General features: G+C 41.7%; 1 protein-coding gene across 1 annotated transcript in view; it reads left to right on the forward strand.

Moving 5' to 3' along the window:
- The window catches only part of LOC103730820 (spermatogenesis-associated protein 16-like), a 71456-nt gene extending 54046 nt beyond the window's left edge, over positions 1 to 17410 (forward strand). Inside the window, exons 3-6 of the mRNA XM_008829121.1 lie at positions 3065 to 3211; positions 4716 to 4828; positions 13026 to 13190; positions 17233 to 17410. Of these exons, the coding sequence (XP_008827343.1) occupies positions 3065 to 3211; positions 4716 to 4828; positions 13026 to 13190; positions 17233 to 17328 (521 nt within the window). The 3' untranslated portion in view covers positions 17329 to 17410. The remainder of the gene's footprint in view (positions 1 to 3064; positions 3212 to 4715; positions 4829 to 13025; positions 13191 to 17232) is intronic.
- The last annotated feature ends 1969 nt before the right edge of the window (positions 17411 to 19379 follow it).

A 19379-nucleotide genomic window follows, 5' to 3' on the forward strand; every position in this document is an offset into this window, starting at 1 on the left:
ATTCTAGTTCATCTATTCCTTCTCATATTAATACTGGTCTCTTCCATCAATAAATACTCTAGGGCAAGAAACCAACCTCTCCAAGTCTTCTCGTTATCTGTGTAATAGAGTCCCACACATCTGCCTAGGCTTGACACTAGTAATGCCAAAATGCTGAATTGCAAGGCTTCTCAGTTTCCAAGAACAGAACTAACAACACATGGTACATCTGTGAGTCTCTGCTGGTTTTTCTTCACTGTGTGTGTGTGTGTGCATGCTCATGTGTGTGTCTGTGCATGCACATGCATGTGTGTGTCTGCGCGCGCACATGCACATGTGTGTGCATGCGCATGTGCGTGTGCATGCATGCTGCACACATGCAGCTGCATGTGGAGGCCAGAAGAGGACTTCAGATCCTTCGGAGCTGGAGTAACAGACAGTTGTGGGTCACCCAACATGGGTTCTTGGAACTGAACTCCAGTCCTCTGAGAGAGCAGCATGTCCTCTTAACCGCTGAGCCATTTCTCCAGCCCCTCTGCTGCAGATTTTAAACTTAAAGAATATGCCTATATTTATGATTCCAAGATACTGGGGATTGTTGCCTTTCCCCTTCTCTGGCAGTATTGCACAGAGAAGACTTATTCACTTATTTCCATTTGAGAAATAGTTTTATAACAAAACAAAGTCTTGCTGCTCAAAATAAAGGCAAAAATTAAACACCAATCCCCCCAATTTTCTTGATCAGACAGTTCTCAAAAGAAAGCAATGCCAGTGGACAATAAATATTTGAAAAAATGTTCAACACCCTCAGCCTTCCAAGAAATGCCAATTAAAACTGCTCTAAATGTCTATCTCACCCCAGTCAGAATGGCTATCATCAAGAAAACAGCCTGCAGCAAACACTGACAAGGATGTGGAGAAAGAGGAATGCCTCCTCACCACTAGTGAGATATAATTTGGTATAGCCACTATGGAAATCCATATGGGGGTCTCTAAAAAAGAGAGACCACAAGGGTTGGGTCACCACAAGGGTGGTATATACCTAAAGAACTCTAAAATCAAAAAGAGCAAAAAAATAAAAAATTAAAAAAATAAAATCAACATGGCCTTGTAAATCTGGCCTTCAGAAGCCCAGGGATGACCTTGTCTTTTCCCAGACACAACGCAGAGCCAAGCCATCATGACGTGAACACAGCAGACAGACCCCCACTGCAAGTAGGCTGTGGGCATAAGTGCTGTGCTGCTCACTTCAAGGCTGTGTTCATTCCCATACAGGTGCCTCCACTTTCTGTCCCTAAAGTGGAGGGAGCACCATCTGTCTTAAAGACAACACACACCCAACTGTTAACATCACTGACAGGAAGAACGACATGCTCAGTCAACATCAGCTTTTGTGGCCATTAGGGACTGAGATTGTTTTAGAACTGTGTTCACTACACTTGGATTATTTCCAAATCTATGTAGAATAGTCATTGCAGTTACCACATGAAACTCTTACCTTCTATAAGTCTGGTTCAAGTTAGCATACAAGTATTGTGTTTCAGTGTGGTATTTCATTTACACGTTGTTTGTGTCCTCCCCTCTTACCCTCTGTTGTCTTGCTTCCCCAGCCTGCTGGTCCCCTTCCTCTTCACAAATAACCATCTTCTGATTTTGTGTCACATGTATTCTAAACCATCTCTTCCTCACTTTAATGTCTCTTCTTGTCCTTTTATGGTCCCCTTTCTAGTCTCAAGATACACATACATACATATACACACACAAATTTAAATATTGGGTCCACACATGAGAGATAATGTATATTTGTCTGAGTCTGGCTTATTTTGCTTACCATAATGATTTCATTTTTCTTTATGACTGAATAAAATTCCACTGTGTTCCATTCTCTTCATTCATTTTTAGCTGCTGACAATAGTGCAGCAGTAAACACGGATGTGCAATACCTCAGCAGTGTGTTCATTTTAGAGTTCTTTGGGTAGGTACCCAAGAGTACTATAGCTAGGTCATGTGGTAACCCAAGTTTAGCTTTTTTAGAAACCCCCATGCCGATTTCCATAGTGGCTGTACCAATTTACATCTCACTAGCAGTGAGTGGGCATTCCTCTTTCCCCACATCCTTGTCAGGGTTGGTTGCAGGCTGTTTTCTCGATGTTTTGACCAGGGTGACAGAGACAGTCAGGAAGTTTTAATTGGCATTTCTTGGATGGCTGAGGATGTTGAACATTTTTCCAAATATTTATTGTCCGCTTGTATTTCTTCTTTTGAGAACTGTCTGATCAAGAAAATTGGGGGAACTGGTGTTTAATTTTTGCAGTTCTTTACATATTCTGCATATTGATTCCTGTCTGATGTGTGGTTGGAAAATACTTTCTCCCATTCTGCAGCTGTCCCTTCATATGGCTTGTATTTCCCTTGTTGTACAAAAGTCTTTTAATTTCACATCATCCCATTCGTCAGTTTGGGGGATTCATTCCTGGGTTACTGGAGTCCTTTGCAGAAAGGCTTTGCCTACACGTGCATCGTGAAGTGTGCTCCCTGCGTTTTCCTCTAGTAGTTTTGGAGCTTTAAGTCTTCCATTAAGGTCTTTGACCCATTCTGAACCAATTTTTGTGCAGGGTTGGAGATAGCAAATCTGTTTTCATTCTTCTGCATGCAGGTGCCTAGTTCTCTCAGTACACCATCTATTTCAATTCTCACTTGGTTATTTTCTCTTTCCTGTTATATAACATTAGGAAGTTCCCTTAGTCTTCAACTAGGACACAAAATCAAGATATTTAGAAAAACAATTCTGCCTGTAGGTTGGCCATGGATGTCTATTATTAACATAGGAAAAGATGACAATATAATCTACCCATATCTTGTTACTATTTGTGTTTACATTACTAAGAAAAATAGAAATAATGGATCGTGATGGTATATATTACCTACTTATGCTTTTGATGCACATGATTTTAATTTGACCTTTTGATGTTTATATTTATCATTTTTTTCAGGTACAATGCCTAAACTGACAGAAGGAGACCTGAAAAAAAACAGAACTAAAACATAATCTTTTTTCTTTTTTTTTTTTGCTGCCATTTTTCAGATCTTCAAGGATTGCACGTATTGCCTCAGACAGCCGACTGGTCCTATTTTCCTCCCCAACAATATCTGTTGACTCTTGGGTTCAAAAACAAAGGTGATGGGAAATTTTTAGAAAAATTATCAAGTAGGAAGCTGCCAGCTTTTACAGGTGAGTGGAACCTGAACTTACTTTCCAAGAAAGGTACAAGTGTGGAGCTGTCTTCTGCCTCAGGTCTGACTCATCACAAAACCTAGCTTGTAGAAGGGTCTAGTCCCCCCCCCCCGCCCAAGAAATGTTTTCTTGTTACACACCAATCAATATTTACAATTTTCTTTGTGGGTTGGTTAGCAGTACATGGAATTGTGATTTCTAAGGAGCTTTCCCCAAAGAATGCACATGAGCCTGGAGCGCCTGCCCACTCATACCAACCATCCCATTCCAGACACTACCATCAACATTGCCTGTTGTAGCCATCAAGAATACAGATTCGGGGTGGGGGGCTGGGGAGATGGCTCAGCATTAAAGCACTTGCTCCGCAAGCGTGAGGACCAAAGCTATGACTGACGGAACCCACAGAAATGCTGAGTGAGCTTAGTGGCCTGTCTGCAAATCCAGCCCCAGAAAGCAGAGATGGGGAATCCCCAGAACAACCTGGCTAGCAGGACTAGCCATATCAGTAAGCTCTGGGTTTGATTGAGAAACTCTGCCTCAATGAGTAACCTGGACAAGCACTGGAGAATGATTCAAAACATCAACCTCTGGTGTCCTCCTGTACCTACACCTGCACACACAGGCACCCATACACAAAAATGAAACAGGCATCCATCACACACATGCACGTATGCATGCACGTGCACACGCACACACACACATACACACACACTCATAAAAAATGGCAAAGCATAAAAAGTAATGCAAGCTTTTATCATCAGTTAACAAATATGAAAGACAGTTACGCAGTAGGACTAGTGTATGAAATTGAAAATATAGCCAATTGCAACTCCAAGTCACTGGCATATCTGCCACTGTGTTAACATCTGTTCTACTCTTTCACCATGTAATAGTCATGAGTTAAAAATCACAAAGAGTATATAGTTCAATAGCATTCACTAATTCTGGTTAAATTTTTCAAAAATAAAACAGATATTTACATGAAGTCCCAAACTTGCAGACTGAATTCATGGCTGGATTGAATTGATTCCTTGTGCTGTAACCACATAATTAAGAATTTGTGTTTTGTCTGATGCTGTATCCTGTGAGGCTTATCTCAGCCTTGAGCCACATTCAAAGCCAACAGCATTCGCACACTTGAATAACACCCAAAAAAAGACAAGACAAACATCAGACATGTTATGACAAAATTTTTTCACAACTCAGGAAAAACATATTCTGCCGAGATAAGCGAATTGTCACAGGTTGTCTCTTAGATCTCTCAATCGAGAAACACAACAAAATGAATAAATGGCAGTTTCTAAAGGGCAATGTGTCCTCTGCCTTAATCCTCACAGATCCTTCATTGTTACACATATGGTCCAGGGATGGAACGAGTTTCTATACTAAAGATTTCTTATCTGTTAATATCAAGGTATCTGTTTATATCTCGCTAAAGAAAGCATTTTGAAAAGGAAGTCTGAAAAAAAAATAGTATAAAATTTATTGTTATAATTTCTAGAAAATAAAACTCCTTTCTGTCTGCTGACCAGAGAAGATATGGCCCGACACATGGAGATATTGGAAAAGCGAATCCTGCCCATACTGGACTTTATTAGAGGCACCCAACTGAATGTAGGTATATGAGTCTTTATTTTTGTCCAGTGACTAAACATCAGAGAATTCTAGGAGTACAGAAAGATTAGAGAGTAAATATTGCAAGTGTTGGGGTCTTTGAGAAATATTCACAGAAAATCCCATTTGCAAAACCAAACAAATGTTACCTAATGGTTTTGCTCGTCTTGCATTCTAAAACATCACAATGCCGCACTCCAGTTTCAAGTATATATTACGCTAATGTCTCGCTGAAGAGGGTTTTCTCTTGCTGCCTTCCTATTATCTAAGTCAAGGTTACAGTGAAATTTTCATTTTGAATCAATATCAAAATTTTGTCAAGCACATTGCTTTCCCTATTTCATTTACTGAGCCATTGCAGAGAACCAATGGGCTTTCCAAGTTCCTGCCTGTGCACCTCCCCATGAGGCTAAACACTGCCAGTGATCATTGTACGGCCTTCGGATAAATGATGTAATCCCTTTCTCAGATCCAAGGAAAATGTGCTTTTTCCCCCTTTTCATTCCTTAAAAAGTCAAAATATCACCCAAATTATATGCTGCTCTTTTACAAAATTTATGCCATCACACTGAGAATATGTAAAGAGATCTTCTCATTAATGGGCTATAAAAGATGCAGATTTCTCTCCCTTTAATATTTTTCAAAAGGCCTTAAGTTGGAACTCAAAGAATTTTCTTCTTGTGGTTTTGTAGTGCATCACTGATTTGATGTTCTCACCCTCAGAGAGGAACCAAGGGGGTCGTCACAAGCAGCTACTTAACATCTGTTCAGCAATTACCTGCTCACTAACATTACCTGGCATTTTAGAAAAGTTGTAAAATGCCCAATCTATTTGCATGATTTCTAATTCTATATGTTATGAATATTTTTAAAAGGTTGTTCTTAGCCGACTTTCCTACCATAAACTTCCTCCCTCCCCACAACCAAGTTCCACTCAGTTATCCCCCTCTATCTCCACTGATAAGAAATTCACCTTTATCTCAGTTGACTCAGGCTGCCATGACAAAATGCCTTAGATCAGGTACCTTAACAAGAGAAATTTAATTTCTCATGGTTCTGTAGTGCGTTTCTCAAGATCAAGGTGGGCAGCAGGGTGCGGCTCCAGTGACAATACTGCCTTTGCACCGTGTTCCCACATTGGGGGAGGGGTAAAAGCTCTGGCATCTGTTCTTGAAAGGTCACTAACCCCTCCATGTTCTGGTTTGCTTTTCTATTGCTAGGACAAACACCATGACCAAAAACAACTTGGGAAAGAAAGGATTTGTTTTCACTTACACTTCTAGGTAGCAGTCCACCACTGTGGGAAGTTGGGGCAGTGTTCTAGTTTGCTTTCAATTGCTGTGACAAAACATTCTGACCAATACCAACTTGGGGAGGAAAGGGTTTATTTAGCTTACATCTCCCCAGTCACAGTTCATCACTGAGGGACCCCAACTCAGGACAGGAATCTGGAGGCATGAGTTGAAGCACAGACCATGGAGGAACACCGCTTACTGGCTTGCTCCCCTGGCCTGTGCTCAGCCTGCTTTCTTATACAACACAGGACCACCTGGCCTGGGGTGGCAAAACCCACAGTGGGCTGGGCCATCCCACATAGTTCCCTACAGACATGGCCACAGGCCAATTTGATCAACTGAGATAACCTCTTCCCAGGTGACTGCCTATGTCAAATTGACAATAAACACTAACCAGGACAGTTAAACTCATCTTGCCCTAATGACCTCCGAGAGGCCTCATCTCCTACATGATCACATTGAAAATCAAGATGAAATGTGTAAACTGGGGAGTGGCACGTTCCATCTGTATCTATCTCACTAGCTGTGTTTGAGCCCTGTTCTGTAATTTACCCTTTATCAAAATGTCTTACACACACACACACACACACACACACACACACACTCCATTATTGTCATCATCAGGTTACTAGAAGCAGTGAAAGGAAGCTTTGCTACTAAGAATCATCACTATGAGCAACAAGTGACCTCATTACCTGGCTAGCCTGGCCTCCTGGATGCTGGGCGCTATGGAAGGGATCTGTCAGTGCCTGGTCACCCTGGTGGGCATGGGTGCTGAGCCCTGTGGAATGGATTCACCTGTGTTCTGGGTCTTTGGGGCAACACCTGTCTTAGCTTGTTATGTGTCTAGAAACTGACAACATAATCTGCTGCTGGCTGGGACGGCATGGCATGATCCCAGGCTGGGTCTAGGCACCATGCGCTTGATCAGAGTTCTTAACCGCTTTCCTTCTCACCTTCCAAAGTCTGTCTTGAGAACTTGGAAATTTATGTAAGAGTATATCTTTATGGATCTGAAAAGGACATTTTTTTTAATTTTTATGTATTTATTTTATGTGTATGAGTGCATTGCCTGTATGCCTGTGTGTCACCCTGGTGGGGTGTCCATGTCGTACAAGGCCTGCAGAGGTCAGAAGAGGACGTTGGATCCCCTGGAACTGGAGTTATGGATGGTTATGTGGGTGCTGGGAATCAAACCTGGGTCCTCTGCAAGAGCAGCTGGTGCTCTTAACCACTGAGCCATCTCTCCAGCCCTGAAAAATGAGATTCTTAATATCTAATTAATAATGGGTTCTCTTGCTGTAGAATCAGTCTCAGAACAATAGAGACCAGAGCTTTTGTTCTCATCCGTGCCTCTCCCTCTCTGCCTATCTAATTGTAAATAATATCAACTTCCCTGTGCTTGCTTCTGTGGGAAACAGCAGTTTGAGGAAGACTGTCTCAAACAGTTTTAATAGAAGGAACGTGAGTTGAGTCTCAAGGTTCCCAGAGTCAGAGGTTTTGGCTTCCAAAACATTGGTCTCCAGGTTTTTTCTTTGCCAATCACAGCATCATATAGCAGGACTGAATAAAAAGTGGTTACAAAGGTAACGAAGCAAATGATGAACTAGTGACTAGAAATTACTCCTACTTGGTACCATTAACTGTGATACAGTTTTCAGTTGTGTTTAGGTTCCTACTGGTGTTTTCCTGTGCTTGGACACCACATGAATCAGTAGGTACTGTGTTGTCTATACTGTTGCCCTATTCTTTGACACCTTTGGATGCCTAAGTTTGCCCAAGCATGGGCTCTGGGCATGTGAGCCTATGGCAAGTCACTTAGCCTCTGAGCTGGTTCTTCTGGTTGATGGAATAGGCTTATGTCTGCCAGGCTCACCTCACAGAGACCGAAAGTACATACGGCATGTGGAAATGCTTTGTAAAGTACTCAGGTCATAGACACTGTAATTGCTCACACTGGCTTGGGTTTGCTTTAACAAAAGGACGGTTTCACAGGTCTTTTTCTTTATACATCCTCTATACTTTGACATTACACATTGTTCTACTATGAAGAGAGCACCCATGTCCCATGAACCTCAAGTTCTTTCCCTTCAATCCCTGACTCGCTCAGATCACTTCACGAAGGCAGGGTTGGAGGTGGCATCTCCAGCCATGGAGATCTGCTGCCCATAGGGGAGTTGGTCTCAGGCCTGCGGTCTCAGTGAGGGAAGCCTCTGACCACAAGCTGATCAGCATCTCAGGATGACGGAGCCAGCGGTTTGAGCCACTGCCACTAGAAGTCAGCAACCAGTGCCTCCTGCAACTCATCTATCCTAAAGAACCTCAGATTTCTCGATCATTCTTGAGTGGTGACTTGGGCATGACTCTCGTGGCCCACTCAGGCAGATCACCCATTCAGGGCATCTATCTTTTCATCTCTAATAGCTAAGAAAGATACATAGTGTCATATATGCTCAGATTTTTTTTAACTCATTTTGACAATGTTCCTTGATGTAAATGGCTTTGGACTTTGAAAATAATATACATTACAGCATTAGCATTCATAACTCAAGAGACCCAAAAAACAATGCTAGTATTTGGCATAACATGACCAGAACCAGTTATACAATTTTTTAATCATTACCACATTTATATTGTCACATAAATGATGATAAATATATGGATGTCTAAATAATACTTAGGCAATTCCAAGAATTCTTATGGTCACTTTCCTAAACCTCATAGTTTATAAGGATTATAGTATCCATCCAGCATCCTTAATTAGGAAAAAAGTTAACTTGGCAATACACTAAATTATTATAATACAGTAACACTAAAATAATATCACTGGGAATTCTTTCACTCAGTTGCTCTAGTTTTAAATTTTCCTCCAATAAAATAAAAGGTGTGTGTCTTTGTTCGCCACAAAATAAACGTATGAAATTAGGATAATATATCTTCAACAGAAGCGTACTAAATACAAAATGAAGAACAAAGTTTTCTAAAGCTTGCTTTCTTCTAAAGCCCTTCCATGTGTCACAATCAAGAAATTGTCTTAACCCAAACATTTCTAAACAAGACAGAGCATCGCTGGTTATTAAACGGGCGGGCTGTGTTTAGGCAGTTCGTCTTGGGAACTAGGGTATAGGAGTTCGATACCGAAGCTCTGCAGTGTGGAAACCATACTTTCGCACACTCTCTAGTCTGACCCTCAATTTGTGGCATCTCTACTTTCATTTTACCAGTGAGGAAACCATGGCTTGAAGAGGTAACACAGTCACATTCACACAGCTAGAAGATCAGCAGCTTGGGCACAAAATCTGAGCTAGAGCAAATTATCCCAGTACTCTTTCATTAAGACATATTGCATCTCTTTGAAATAAAACAACATGACAAGGTATTCCATAGTTGGGTTCATCTAATGAATGTTGAAGGGGTTGGAGAGATCCTCAGTGGTTAAGAGTTTGCACTGCTCTTGAGGAGGATCTGAGTTCAGTTCCCGGCACCTGTGTTTGGTGGCTCACAATCACCTAAAACTCTGGATTCAGGGGACCAGCTGGTGCCCTCGTCTGGCCTCCACTGGCATCTGTACTCACCTAGACACACACACACACACACACACACACACACACAGAGGATTGAAAATAAAACATGTCTTTAAATGAACATTGAAGTATATAAACAGATTCCACTCACAATATTAACTGTGAAAGCACTTGGTAGACTGGTAGAAACAGAGTCCTTCCCTGGGCTGAGGGAGGTTCCTGTGTTTCGGGTAGTGATGTCCTTTCCACTCTGACACAAGTTTACTAGTCTCTATAGAAGGCTTTTCTAGACACACAACACATGGCCAAGCAAAGATGATTCTGGCATTTTATAAGCTCTAAAGTATTGCATATGTTCCTGGTGGCCTGTAACTCTACTGAACATCAACCCCGTTCCCCAGGCCTCCCTGCTGTAGGGGATTTTCTTCCCTTTCTCGGGATTTTGACCCTATTGAGTTTGCTTACACTGGATAGTGCCCTCTTCCCTCCCCTCATTAAAACTGGCTGCTGTCAGTCTGGACTCTTTCCCACTGTGCTTCTGAGCTAAATGCTTAAGAATCATAAAATCATAAAATCTCTTGCCATGTGTGAAGCCTCCTTCACAGGGTGACTTGCCAAAAACTGACCTAACTAACCATGTTGTTAATACCTCATTAATTTTGCTTTTCATGTCTTCCAAGTGAAGCACAAACTGTTTACATATGCACATTTGAAACGAGTGTGTGGTTCCTACCCCCTCCCCCTTTGCACTTAATGTTTCTATATATTATACCAAATGGAAATACACTCCAAACAGTTGGGTTCTGCCTTTCACGGAGGTCTAGAGTAGCACTTATTTACCTGACATTCATCCATAACTGCTACTAAATCTAGGTGATTCTCCACCTGAAGGCTTCATTTGATCTTGCTATTTGCCTAACCTTCATTGCACTGGTGTGAGGTTTTACCTCCAGTCTTGACCACTTTATTGCCCTCTCTCCAGCAGCTGAGGAGCTATCTGATGGCTCCTAAAGCCTCACTGGGAGAGTTAACTCCCTTCAGATTTACCCTTTGCAAGCACTGGATGTTTAATTCCTTCATTTCTCATTATTTCTTTGATTTTCTTAAAGCAATAGCATTAAAACATCCCTTGCTGACATTTGATATTGACATTTCTTTTTTTTCATTTGGTATTTCAAAAGCACCCATCCTGAATACCTAAAATATTGACCAACAGCTTCCTGATAGGCAAAACTGCCCTTGGCTAGGGGAGGAGAGGGACAGTGACTATCAGCAGTCAACCCTGCTCTCTCCCAGCATCTTGTTCATATGGCACACTTTCTGTTTTCTTATGCATCCAACAATCAGGCTAACAAACTGCTGTCGCCTTCCACTATTTTTATTTTCCTGATGTTTTGGAAAATTACACTAATAGCTTATGTTCCCGAGCAAGCTGCAGTTGTTTCTGTTCTCTCAAGTTGAGTCACTACTCCACTTCCCTACAACTAGCCCCATTGTTTCTTTCAAAGAAGGACCCAAGAAAGCAATTTTTCTTCAGAAAGAAAACTGTTTGTCTTCGGCTCGTTTTCCTCTCCTTGACGGAGCACCATTGTTTAGCGACATGTTGAAACTGAATAGTGGGTTAGCTGCTTCATCAGTTCGGGTGAGGGATCTCATGTCCACCACTTGGAATCATCACTCCTAGATGCTCGTAGGTTTTCATATAAATAACTAATCAGAAACAATAAATTAGAATAGCGGGGGCATCACTTGAATGATACAAGCGAGCATCTGGGAGAAATCAAACAAAAAAGAATGTAGGCATGCCTAACCTTCATTCATTTCCAAGATTCCAGAAAAATGTCAGCATCTAGGGCTTGCTATCAATCAAAGTGTGCACATGACATTTCAGAAAGTTGCTTTCTAATTTCAAGTTGAAGTTCAGATGATCTTTTAGTAATGCTTGTTTCTAACAATTTTTCTTTAGAGGAAATTTTCTTTGAGAAACAGAAATCATACATCTCCTCTCAAGGGACTGTTTGATACATATTCACAAACTAAAACCATCCATATCAGATACCAAGCTGCAAGGAAGTTATTTGCTCATAGGCTTCTGTTTGAGATATCTGAGTATCTGGGAAAGCACCTACATCATTCAGATCTCTAGGGCTACACAGCAAGACATAGTGGTCCAGTGAGTGAAGAGAGGCAATGCCAACTGCCTGGACGACAATCCCAGAGACTCTGGTGTAGCTGGTCCAGAAATCCTTCCATAAAAGACACTGCTCACCAGCCTTGCTCTTCTGAGCACCAGTATGTAGAATGTAACTGCCAAATACCCTCAGTACCCTGAAAACACCCAATGCTTTTATTTTGACCCTGATGTGGCCCCATATGAGAGAAGTACATTTTCCTAAACAGAAACGTGAGAATTTTATAATTCCGTCTCTCTTACCAAGCACTGCAATTCATATTTAACTTCATAATTTGACAGTAGCAAATGCACAGGGGCGCATCATATTCCAAGTTGCCCTATCTTCAGAAAGCTTAAGATACCAGTAGGTTGGGGCTGGAGAGATGTCTCAGCAATTAAGAGCACTGGCTGCTCTTACAGAGGACACAGGTTCAAGTCCCAGCACCCACATGGTGGCTAACAACCATCTGTAACTCCAGGTCCAGGGGATCTGACACCCTTTTCTGACTTCTGTGGGCACTACATGATACAGATGCACTTACATACATGCAGACAATACACTCATACATATAAAATAAAAATGAAAAATAAAATATAAGAAAAAAAGATTCCAGCAGATTTATCAGGAGGATGGACCTCACAATTGGGCAGAGTAATCTATTTCAAGATGGATTATGTCCATTATTGAAATAACCTTAGGAGCTAGAGTGAATGGCTATCAGAACAGGGGCCAGTGTATAAAGTGGACCAAAGATAAAAGCAGAGTTTTTTATTCAACTTGCATAAAGATTACCTTTGCTATAAACAAGATAGATAATTCTTTGCTGGTCTGATGCTTTGAGAATGTAGATAAAGTCACCAATAAGAGGTCACAGCCCTATGAGACAACAATGAGGAAAACACAGGTACAATTTCAGTCCTGTCTTTTTACATTAGCCTCAATCCCTCATGCAGGACAACTGTGAGCTCATCTCAAGGGTCCTGCAAAGAGCCATCCTTCACATCTATTCACCTATGTGAGAAAATGTGGAGACTTTCCAAAATGATAGAAGGGAGCATGCACTTGTACCAGGTTTGAGACGTGTACTTATGGACTTGCTTCAAAAGACATAAATATATTATGCCCCGCCCTGACATTGGTCTCCAGAGAAAGGTCTGCGTCTGTTGTCCTGTTCTGAAATACTTTTTTTTTCCTATGAGACTAGGGGAATTTCCACGTATGCTCAGGTGTGATGGAGAAGCTGCAATACGCCAGCCTCCTCAGCCAGCTGCAGAGAGTAAAGGAACAGGCCCAGGTGATCAATCAAGCAATGGCAGAGCTGGCAACCATCCCCTATCTCCAGGACATCAGTCAACAGGAGGTGGAATTGGTAAGTATTTGTTTCTCTTTAAGGCTTTCACAGGCCCTGAGCCAACAGAAGAATGATAGGGTCTGAAAAGACTTGTGGTAATAAATGCAGTCTGAAGGGAGCCACCAGTCCTCAGCATTCAGATGAAGAAACTGGAAATGTGGGCAGTCTGGATCTATTTGACTAGTTTCCATTTTTATATAGCAAGCACTTTATAATGTTTAAAAACATAGGAAAGGGATGATTATTTCATATAGAGATAGATAGGTTATCAAGCTTTTGTTTAAAGTGAAGTGTGTGTCATCTATCAACCATCTATTATCTATCAATCATCTATTATCTTTACCAAAATTTGGGGAGTATATAAATTATTAAAATATCCCATGATATCCCATTTCTAAAGTTTTAGATTGTTCTAAGGTTTTAGATACTGAAAACATCGTACACTTGAAAGGGATACCAATGATGCTGGTTTTGAGCCCTTTGTGTGTATTTTGAAAAGTAAGTATTTCTGTCAGGCATGGTGGCACACACCTTTAATCCCAGCACTTGGGAGGCAGAGGCCAGTGAATCTGTGTGAGTTCAAGACCAGACTGGTCTATATAGTAAGTTCCAGACCAATTGGGGCTATTGGGAGACCTTGTCTCAAAAAGATTTTGAGGGAGGGAGGGAGGGAGGGAGGGAGAGGAGGAGGAGGAGGAGGAGGAAGGAAGGAAGGAAGGAAGGAAGGAAGGAAGGAAGGAAGCTGACTTCTTCAGTGCCTACTAAAGCACTGGGAATTCACATGAGCATGTTTAGCCCTCAGAGAGATTACGTTCTAGTGGCAATTCCTTGACGTGCTTACTCCCCTTTCCTAGAAGTAGAAGGAGGGAAGGAAGGAAGGAAGGAAGGAAGGAAGGAAGGAAGGAAGGAAGGAAGGAAGGAAGGAAGGAAGGATACTCAGGAGACTTCCATGCAGACAGCTCCTCTGTATTTTTTCATTTAAATCTCAAATGAGCTTTTTAGGTAGCCAAATCGACTTTTTGTTTTTGCTTCTTCTTATCTAGGACCAGCATTAATCATCTAAAATCAGCTATAGAATACTCTGAAATCTCTGCACTGACCACACCACTGAACACCAGGGTGAACACACCACCTTTTAGGTGTTCCTTTGCATGCCACCATGAAGAATTGGAGAGTATTATCACCAGTTCTGACATAGTGATTCCTTAACAGACTTATTTCATTGGTTTCATCTTCGTCAGGAATTGTATTTTTATTGGGCTAGGCAGACTATTTCATATGCTTACTCTGAGTATCAGTATTTATTTAATACACTTTAAACAAGTCTAGATGAATATTATAAATGCTGGCCACTCACTTCTTGGTTACACTTGTAAAAGCTCAAAGAGGGAGGAGGGTTCCTTTAGTTATCTGAAAATTACAGGTAATCGATTTTTGCCATTGCCATCCTTGTGCTGTGATTTCAATTCAAGTCCATAATTAGTTTTGGCTTCTCTCAATTAAAGCTTCAAAGCAAAGAGCCCTTCCCTACAACACAGCAAGCTCTCCATACCACTCCTTCAATGGGCAGCATACTGCTCAATAATGACTTTTCAAATGAGGTGCTGTAATTTCTAATACTAATTATGACTATAATGCACACGTCTGTTTGAAGATTGTTTCTGGCCTATTCCTTTAAGTAGTTTCTGACTGATTCTGCATAAGAACAAAATGTCTGCTTTTCTGAGTTAGCTAGTGTATTCGGTTAAAAAAAATCATTGTTTTCCTAACTACGCTTTCCCCTCAAATAAACATTTTATTGATTTATCAGATACATTACATTCTCTCTCTCTGTCTCTCTGTCTCTATCTCTCTCTCTCTCTCGTGTTGGTGCTGCCAATATATATGAATACTTGAGGGGATTAAGACTTAATCTCTAGTCTTCTTTTGGGTTGTGAGCCTGAGCCTTTAACAGCTGCTCCAGCATCTCTATGTGGGTCCCTGGATAGGACTCCTATATTAAACTTCACCCAGGGCTCAGGGACCATTGCAGAAGAGGGGGCAGAAAGACTGTAAGAGCCAGGGAGGAGGTGTATAATCATATGGAAACAGAGTCTTACAGACTTCTGGGACCAGCAATTTAAGGTAGGTAGGTGGGTAGGTGGATGGATGGATAGATGATAGATAGATAGATAGATAGATAGATAGATAGATAGATAGATAGATAGATAGATAGATAGACAGATAGGTAGATAGTAGGTCGGTCAGTCAGTCAGCCAGTCAGTCAATCAGAAGTACCAAGGGGTACATAGAGAACTTACCCAGATGTCTTCAGCAGTAGAGTCTGATGGTTCCTGGCAGTGAGGCTCCCACTCAACCCTGTTCCCACCAAGCTTGCTCAGACCCAGTCACATTCCTATTACAGTTCCGTCCTAAGTATGGGTTAACCTAGAAAATAAATCCTAATCCAACCTCAGAGGACACTATGTAAATGACGACTGCTCAACAGAAGCTATTTGAGTGACTCAGTTCTCTGCCCTCCTACATAAGCTCAGAAAGATTATCTAAAGTGTCACACTATTTGATGCCACAGTGAACTGACCTGGATTTTTTTTTGAGAAATTCAATCATGAATACTGTATTTACATCATTTCACCCTCCCTCTACCCACTCCAACTTCTCCCACACCCCCACTCCCTCTCAATTTCTTGTCCTCTTTCTTCTTTATTGTTACATATATATACATATATAGTATATATATAATGCACATTTAGTGGTATCCATGTGTACATGTGTTTAGGACTGACAACTTGGAATTGGATAACCTGTCAGGGAGCTCATGCCTGGAGAAAATGGATTCTCCCTCTCTCAGCAGCCACTGAGTGCCTGTAGCTCTTCATCTAGAGATGGAACCCTGTGACATTTCCCCCATCCATGTTGGCATGCCAATTGGTATTGTCACTATGCAGGTCTCCTTAGGCAACCATGTTGCTGAGGTTTCATGGGTAGTCCCCCTATCATGTCATGCAGACAGTATCCAGCAGCAGACATCTTGGTCCTCCAGCTCTGACCATCTTTTCACTGTGATGTTCCCTGAGTCTCCAGGACTAGTATTCTTAAGACAATACTTTAACTTTTCAATATCACATGTTCTGGTGCAACCATATGTGTGCCATGTGTACAGGATTTGTTATTCTTGGTTTCTGAGCTAGGGTATCACTGTGTGGCTCAAGGTGGCCTCAAACTTGGGATCCTCCTGCCTAAGCCTCCCCAGTGCTAGGATTATGGTGTGTCTGGCGATGCCCACTCAGTTTATGGGATTTTATTTGTTTTATTTTTGTGCTTTTTAGAAAGGGAGCCTCATGTAGCCCAGGCTGGCTTCAAACTCAGTGTTAACAGAAGCTGACCTTGAATTCTTGATCCTCCCTACCTCCACCCCCAAAGTTCTAAGATTAGCACATGCACCATCACAACCAGATCATGAGATTGTTTTCAATCAGAACATGGCAGGGGGCATTTTGGTGGGCAAAGTGGGCTGTTTCAGTGTCACCTAAAAAACAAAACCAAAAAGAAAAGGAAAACTTAGTTATTTCAAAATTTTAACAATAGTAAAAGAGTTTCAATGAGTGAGATTCTTTTTAAGAGGCAATAAAACAGCAATTTTAGTATTGTCCTCTGGAGAGCTTTTTCATAATGACTAGAATTATGATACATTAGCCTCAGGAGGAAATACTAAAACGCATTCGTGTACTGTGTGCCATTTCCTGGGAGAATTAACTACCACCATCATTCTTTACAACTCAAATCTGTTTTTAACAAAACATCAACACGTACTACATTAAAACCTATATGTTTCCTGCAAATTTCTAGGAAGAATCTTTCCATTGTTTCAATATTTTATGCATGCCATAATACTCAGTAATGATTGGAGTGGAACAAGGTGGTGGTGTTCATTGTGGGAAATATGAGTAATAAAATCATCAGCGTACAAATGATTTTTTAATTAGGTTTTAATCTGTGTGTTTAGAGAAGTTATTTCTGTGTGACTTCCACACTGATAATTTTTATGTTGGCCCCACAGCTGCAGTCGCTAATGGCAGATACCATGGACACCCTCGAAGGAGGAAAGAGCAATGAAGAACGTGTGTGGAATACAATCCAAAAGGTAAGACTTTGAGCTGAGGGAAAAGAAGACATCTTATCCTCAGAGAAAATGTCCACCTTGGGTCAAATCTGTTTGGAAGATAAAAAGAAATGAACATTCTAGGGTTGTTTTCGGTCTGCTTTCTCACATGCAGTGGAAAAAGCTAAAAATGTAACCAAAATCGAAGATGGAATCATTCCGTCTGTTCCCACAGGCTGTGGTCATATGCATCCTTGATCCTTCATGGTCACACTTATTTTCATTTTCTACTTAAAATCATCTGTTTCTTCATTATTTGTAATGATAATTTTGAAAAGTCTTTTTCTCATTATTTTCATTCATTCCTCAACTGTTTGCCCCATTTTTATCCTAACTTGATGAAAAATGACTACATCCTAGCTCAAGCTCCTGGGTCCAGAACATTAATGGTTTGGGTAGAAAAGTAGCATAATGCTGTTTAGAAGCAGAGGGTGATGCCCTCACTGGACACTGGAGTTCAGTGCACCATGCACCGAGATGCATCCAGCCCCAGGTACTCGGGAGATGTGCGACACCACAGGACGATCTGCAAATGTCAGGGTTGGTAACGCCCGGCCTCCAGATCACCTGAATATAATAAATTCTGATATATCTACTCCCTGTTCAGTCTCCCCCAGTCACTGCAGGTTCCCAGAAAGGAGAGCCTGAGATCAGGGGACATAAAAGGACAAAACAAAGGAGGTTGCTCTCCGAAATTCCTATGCACCTGAGGACAGATGTGCACTCCAAAATCAACTCCCAGGATATGCATGTGAAAGAAAAGACAACAAAATTCAGCAGACCCTTGTTGACTCTCCGTCATACCAGAAAGGTCATTAGGTGTCAGCGATGTCTTGCTGGGAAGAAGCACTGGCCCTGACCTCATGGGAAGCTGTGAACAAACCTGCTTCTGTGACTTGAAACAGATGAGAACAGCCTGGTTCAGTAGATTCAAAACCATTTCTATGAATGTGGTATTTCTATAATATTTAAGGATTAACGATCTTTACCCAAGTGAAAGGGGAGACAAGTGGGAGGGCTACGGGGATAATTCAGTTGGTAAAGTGCTCGCCTTTTAAGCATGAGGACATGAGTTCAATCCCCAGAACCCACATTTTTTAGAAAGCCAGCTGTAGTTGTGAACACTTGTCATTCCAACACTGGGAGGTGGAGAGAGGCAGATCCCTGGGACTCACTGGCCAGACAGCCTAGCTTACTGGGTGGGTTCTGAGCCAGTGAGAGGCCTTATCTAAAGGAAAAAAAAATGGACAGGGCCTAAGAGGTAACATCTGAGGTTGTCTCTGGTCTCTACATCCACACACATCACATGCACTTAGACAGAAGAACACACACACACGCACACGCACACGCACACGCACACACAGGAGAGGATTTTAATAGAGGGAACTGTCTGTACCCAAAACGCAAAGAAAACTTGACACCTTGAAAATCGACCATAAGGACTTGAAGAGGATGTTTCCAAATGAAGTAGAGGCAAGAGAAGAGACATGGCAGAAATGTGGAGAGGGGCCACAGAAGTGTGGCGAGGTCAGGCTCAGAGAGGTGATGGCTCTCTAGGGGCATGGTGATGACTGGATCTGACAGGGTAAGCATGAAGGGAGAAACAGTCCAACAGACGTGTTTAAGAAGCCAAAGCTGTGGCACTGTGGGACACGGCGGCTGAGGAAAGGGTCAAAGTTAAGAATGGTGTCCAGCCCAGCGTGGTGGCGCACGCCTTTAATCCCAGCACTGGGGAGGCAGAGGCAGAGGCAGGCAGATCTCTGTGAGTTCAAGGCCAGCCTGGTCTACATAGTGCGTTCTAGGTCAGCTGGGGCTAACAGGGAGACCCTTTCTCAAAAAAAAAAAAAAATGATGTCAAGACATTTGCTCAAATAAGGTAGGGGACAGGGAGAGGCCTGTTGGTACCACTTACTAAGAAAGGAAACTGTCTGAGGGATAGCTTTTGGCTAAAAATATAAACTGCTTTAGAGTGTAGGCAGGGGCAAAAGCCACACCAGATTCTTGAATGGAACTTTAATATAAAGATTGGTTACCTAGGGCCAACA

The sequence above is a fragment of the Nannospalax galili genome, unplaced genomic scaffold, assembly GCF_000622305.1.
Source record: "Nannospalax galili isolate Female #2095 unplaced genomic scaffold, S.galili_v1.0 scaffold5174, whole genome shotgun sequence".
Lineage (NCBI taxonomy): Eukaryota > Metazoa > Chordata > Mammalia > Rodentia > Spalacidae > Nannospalax > Nannospalax galili.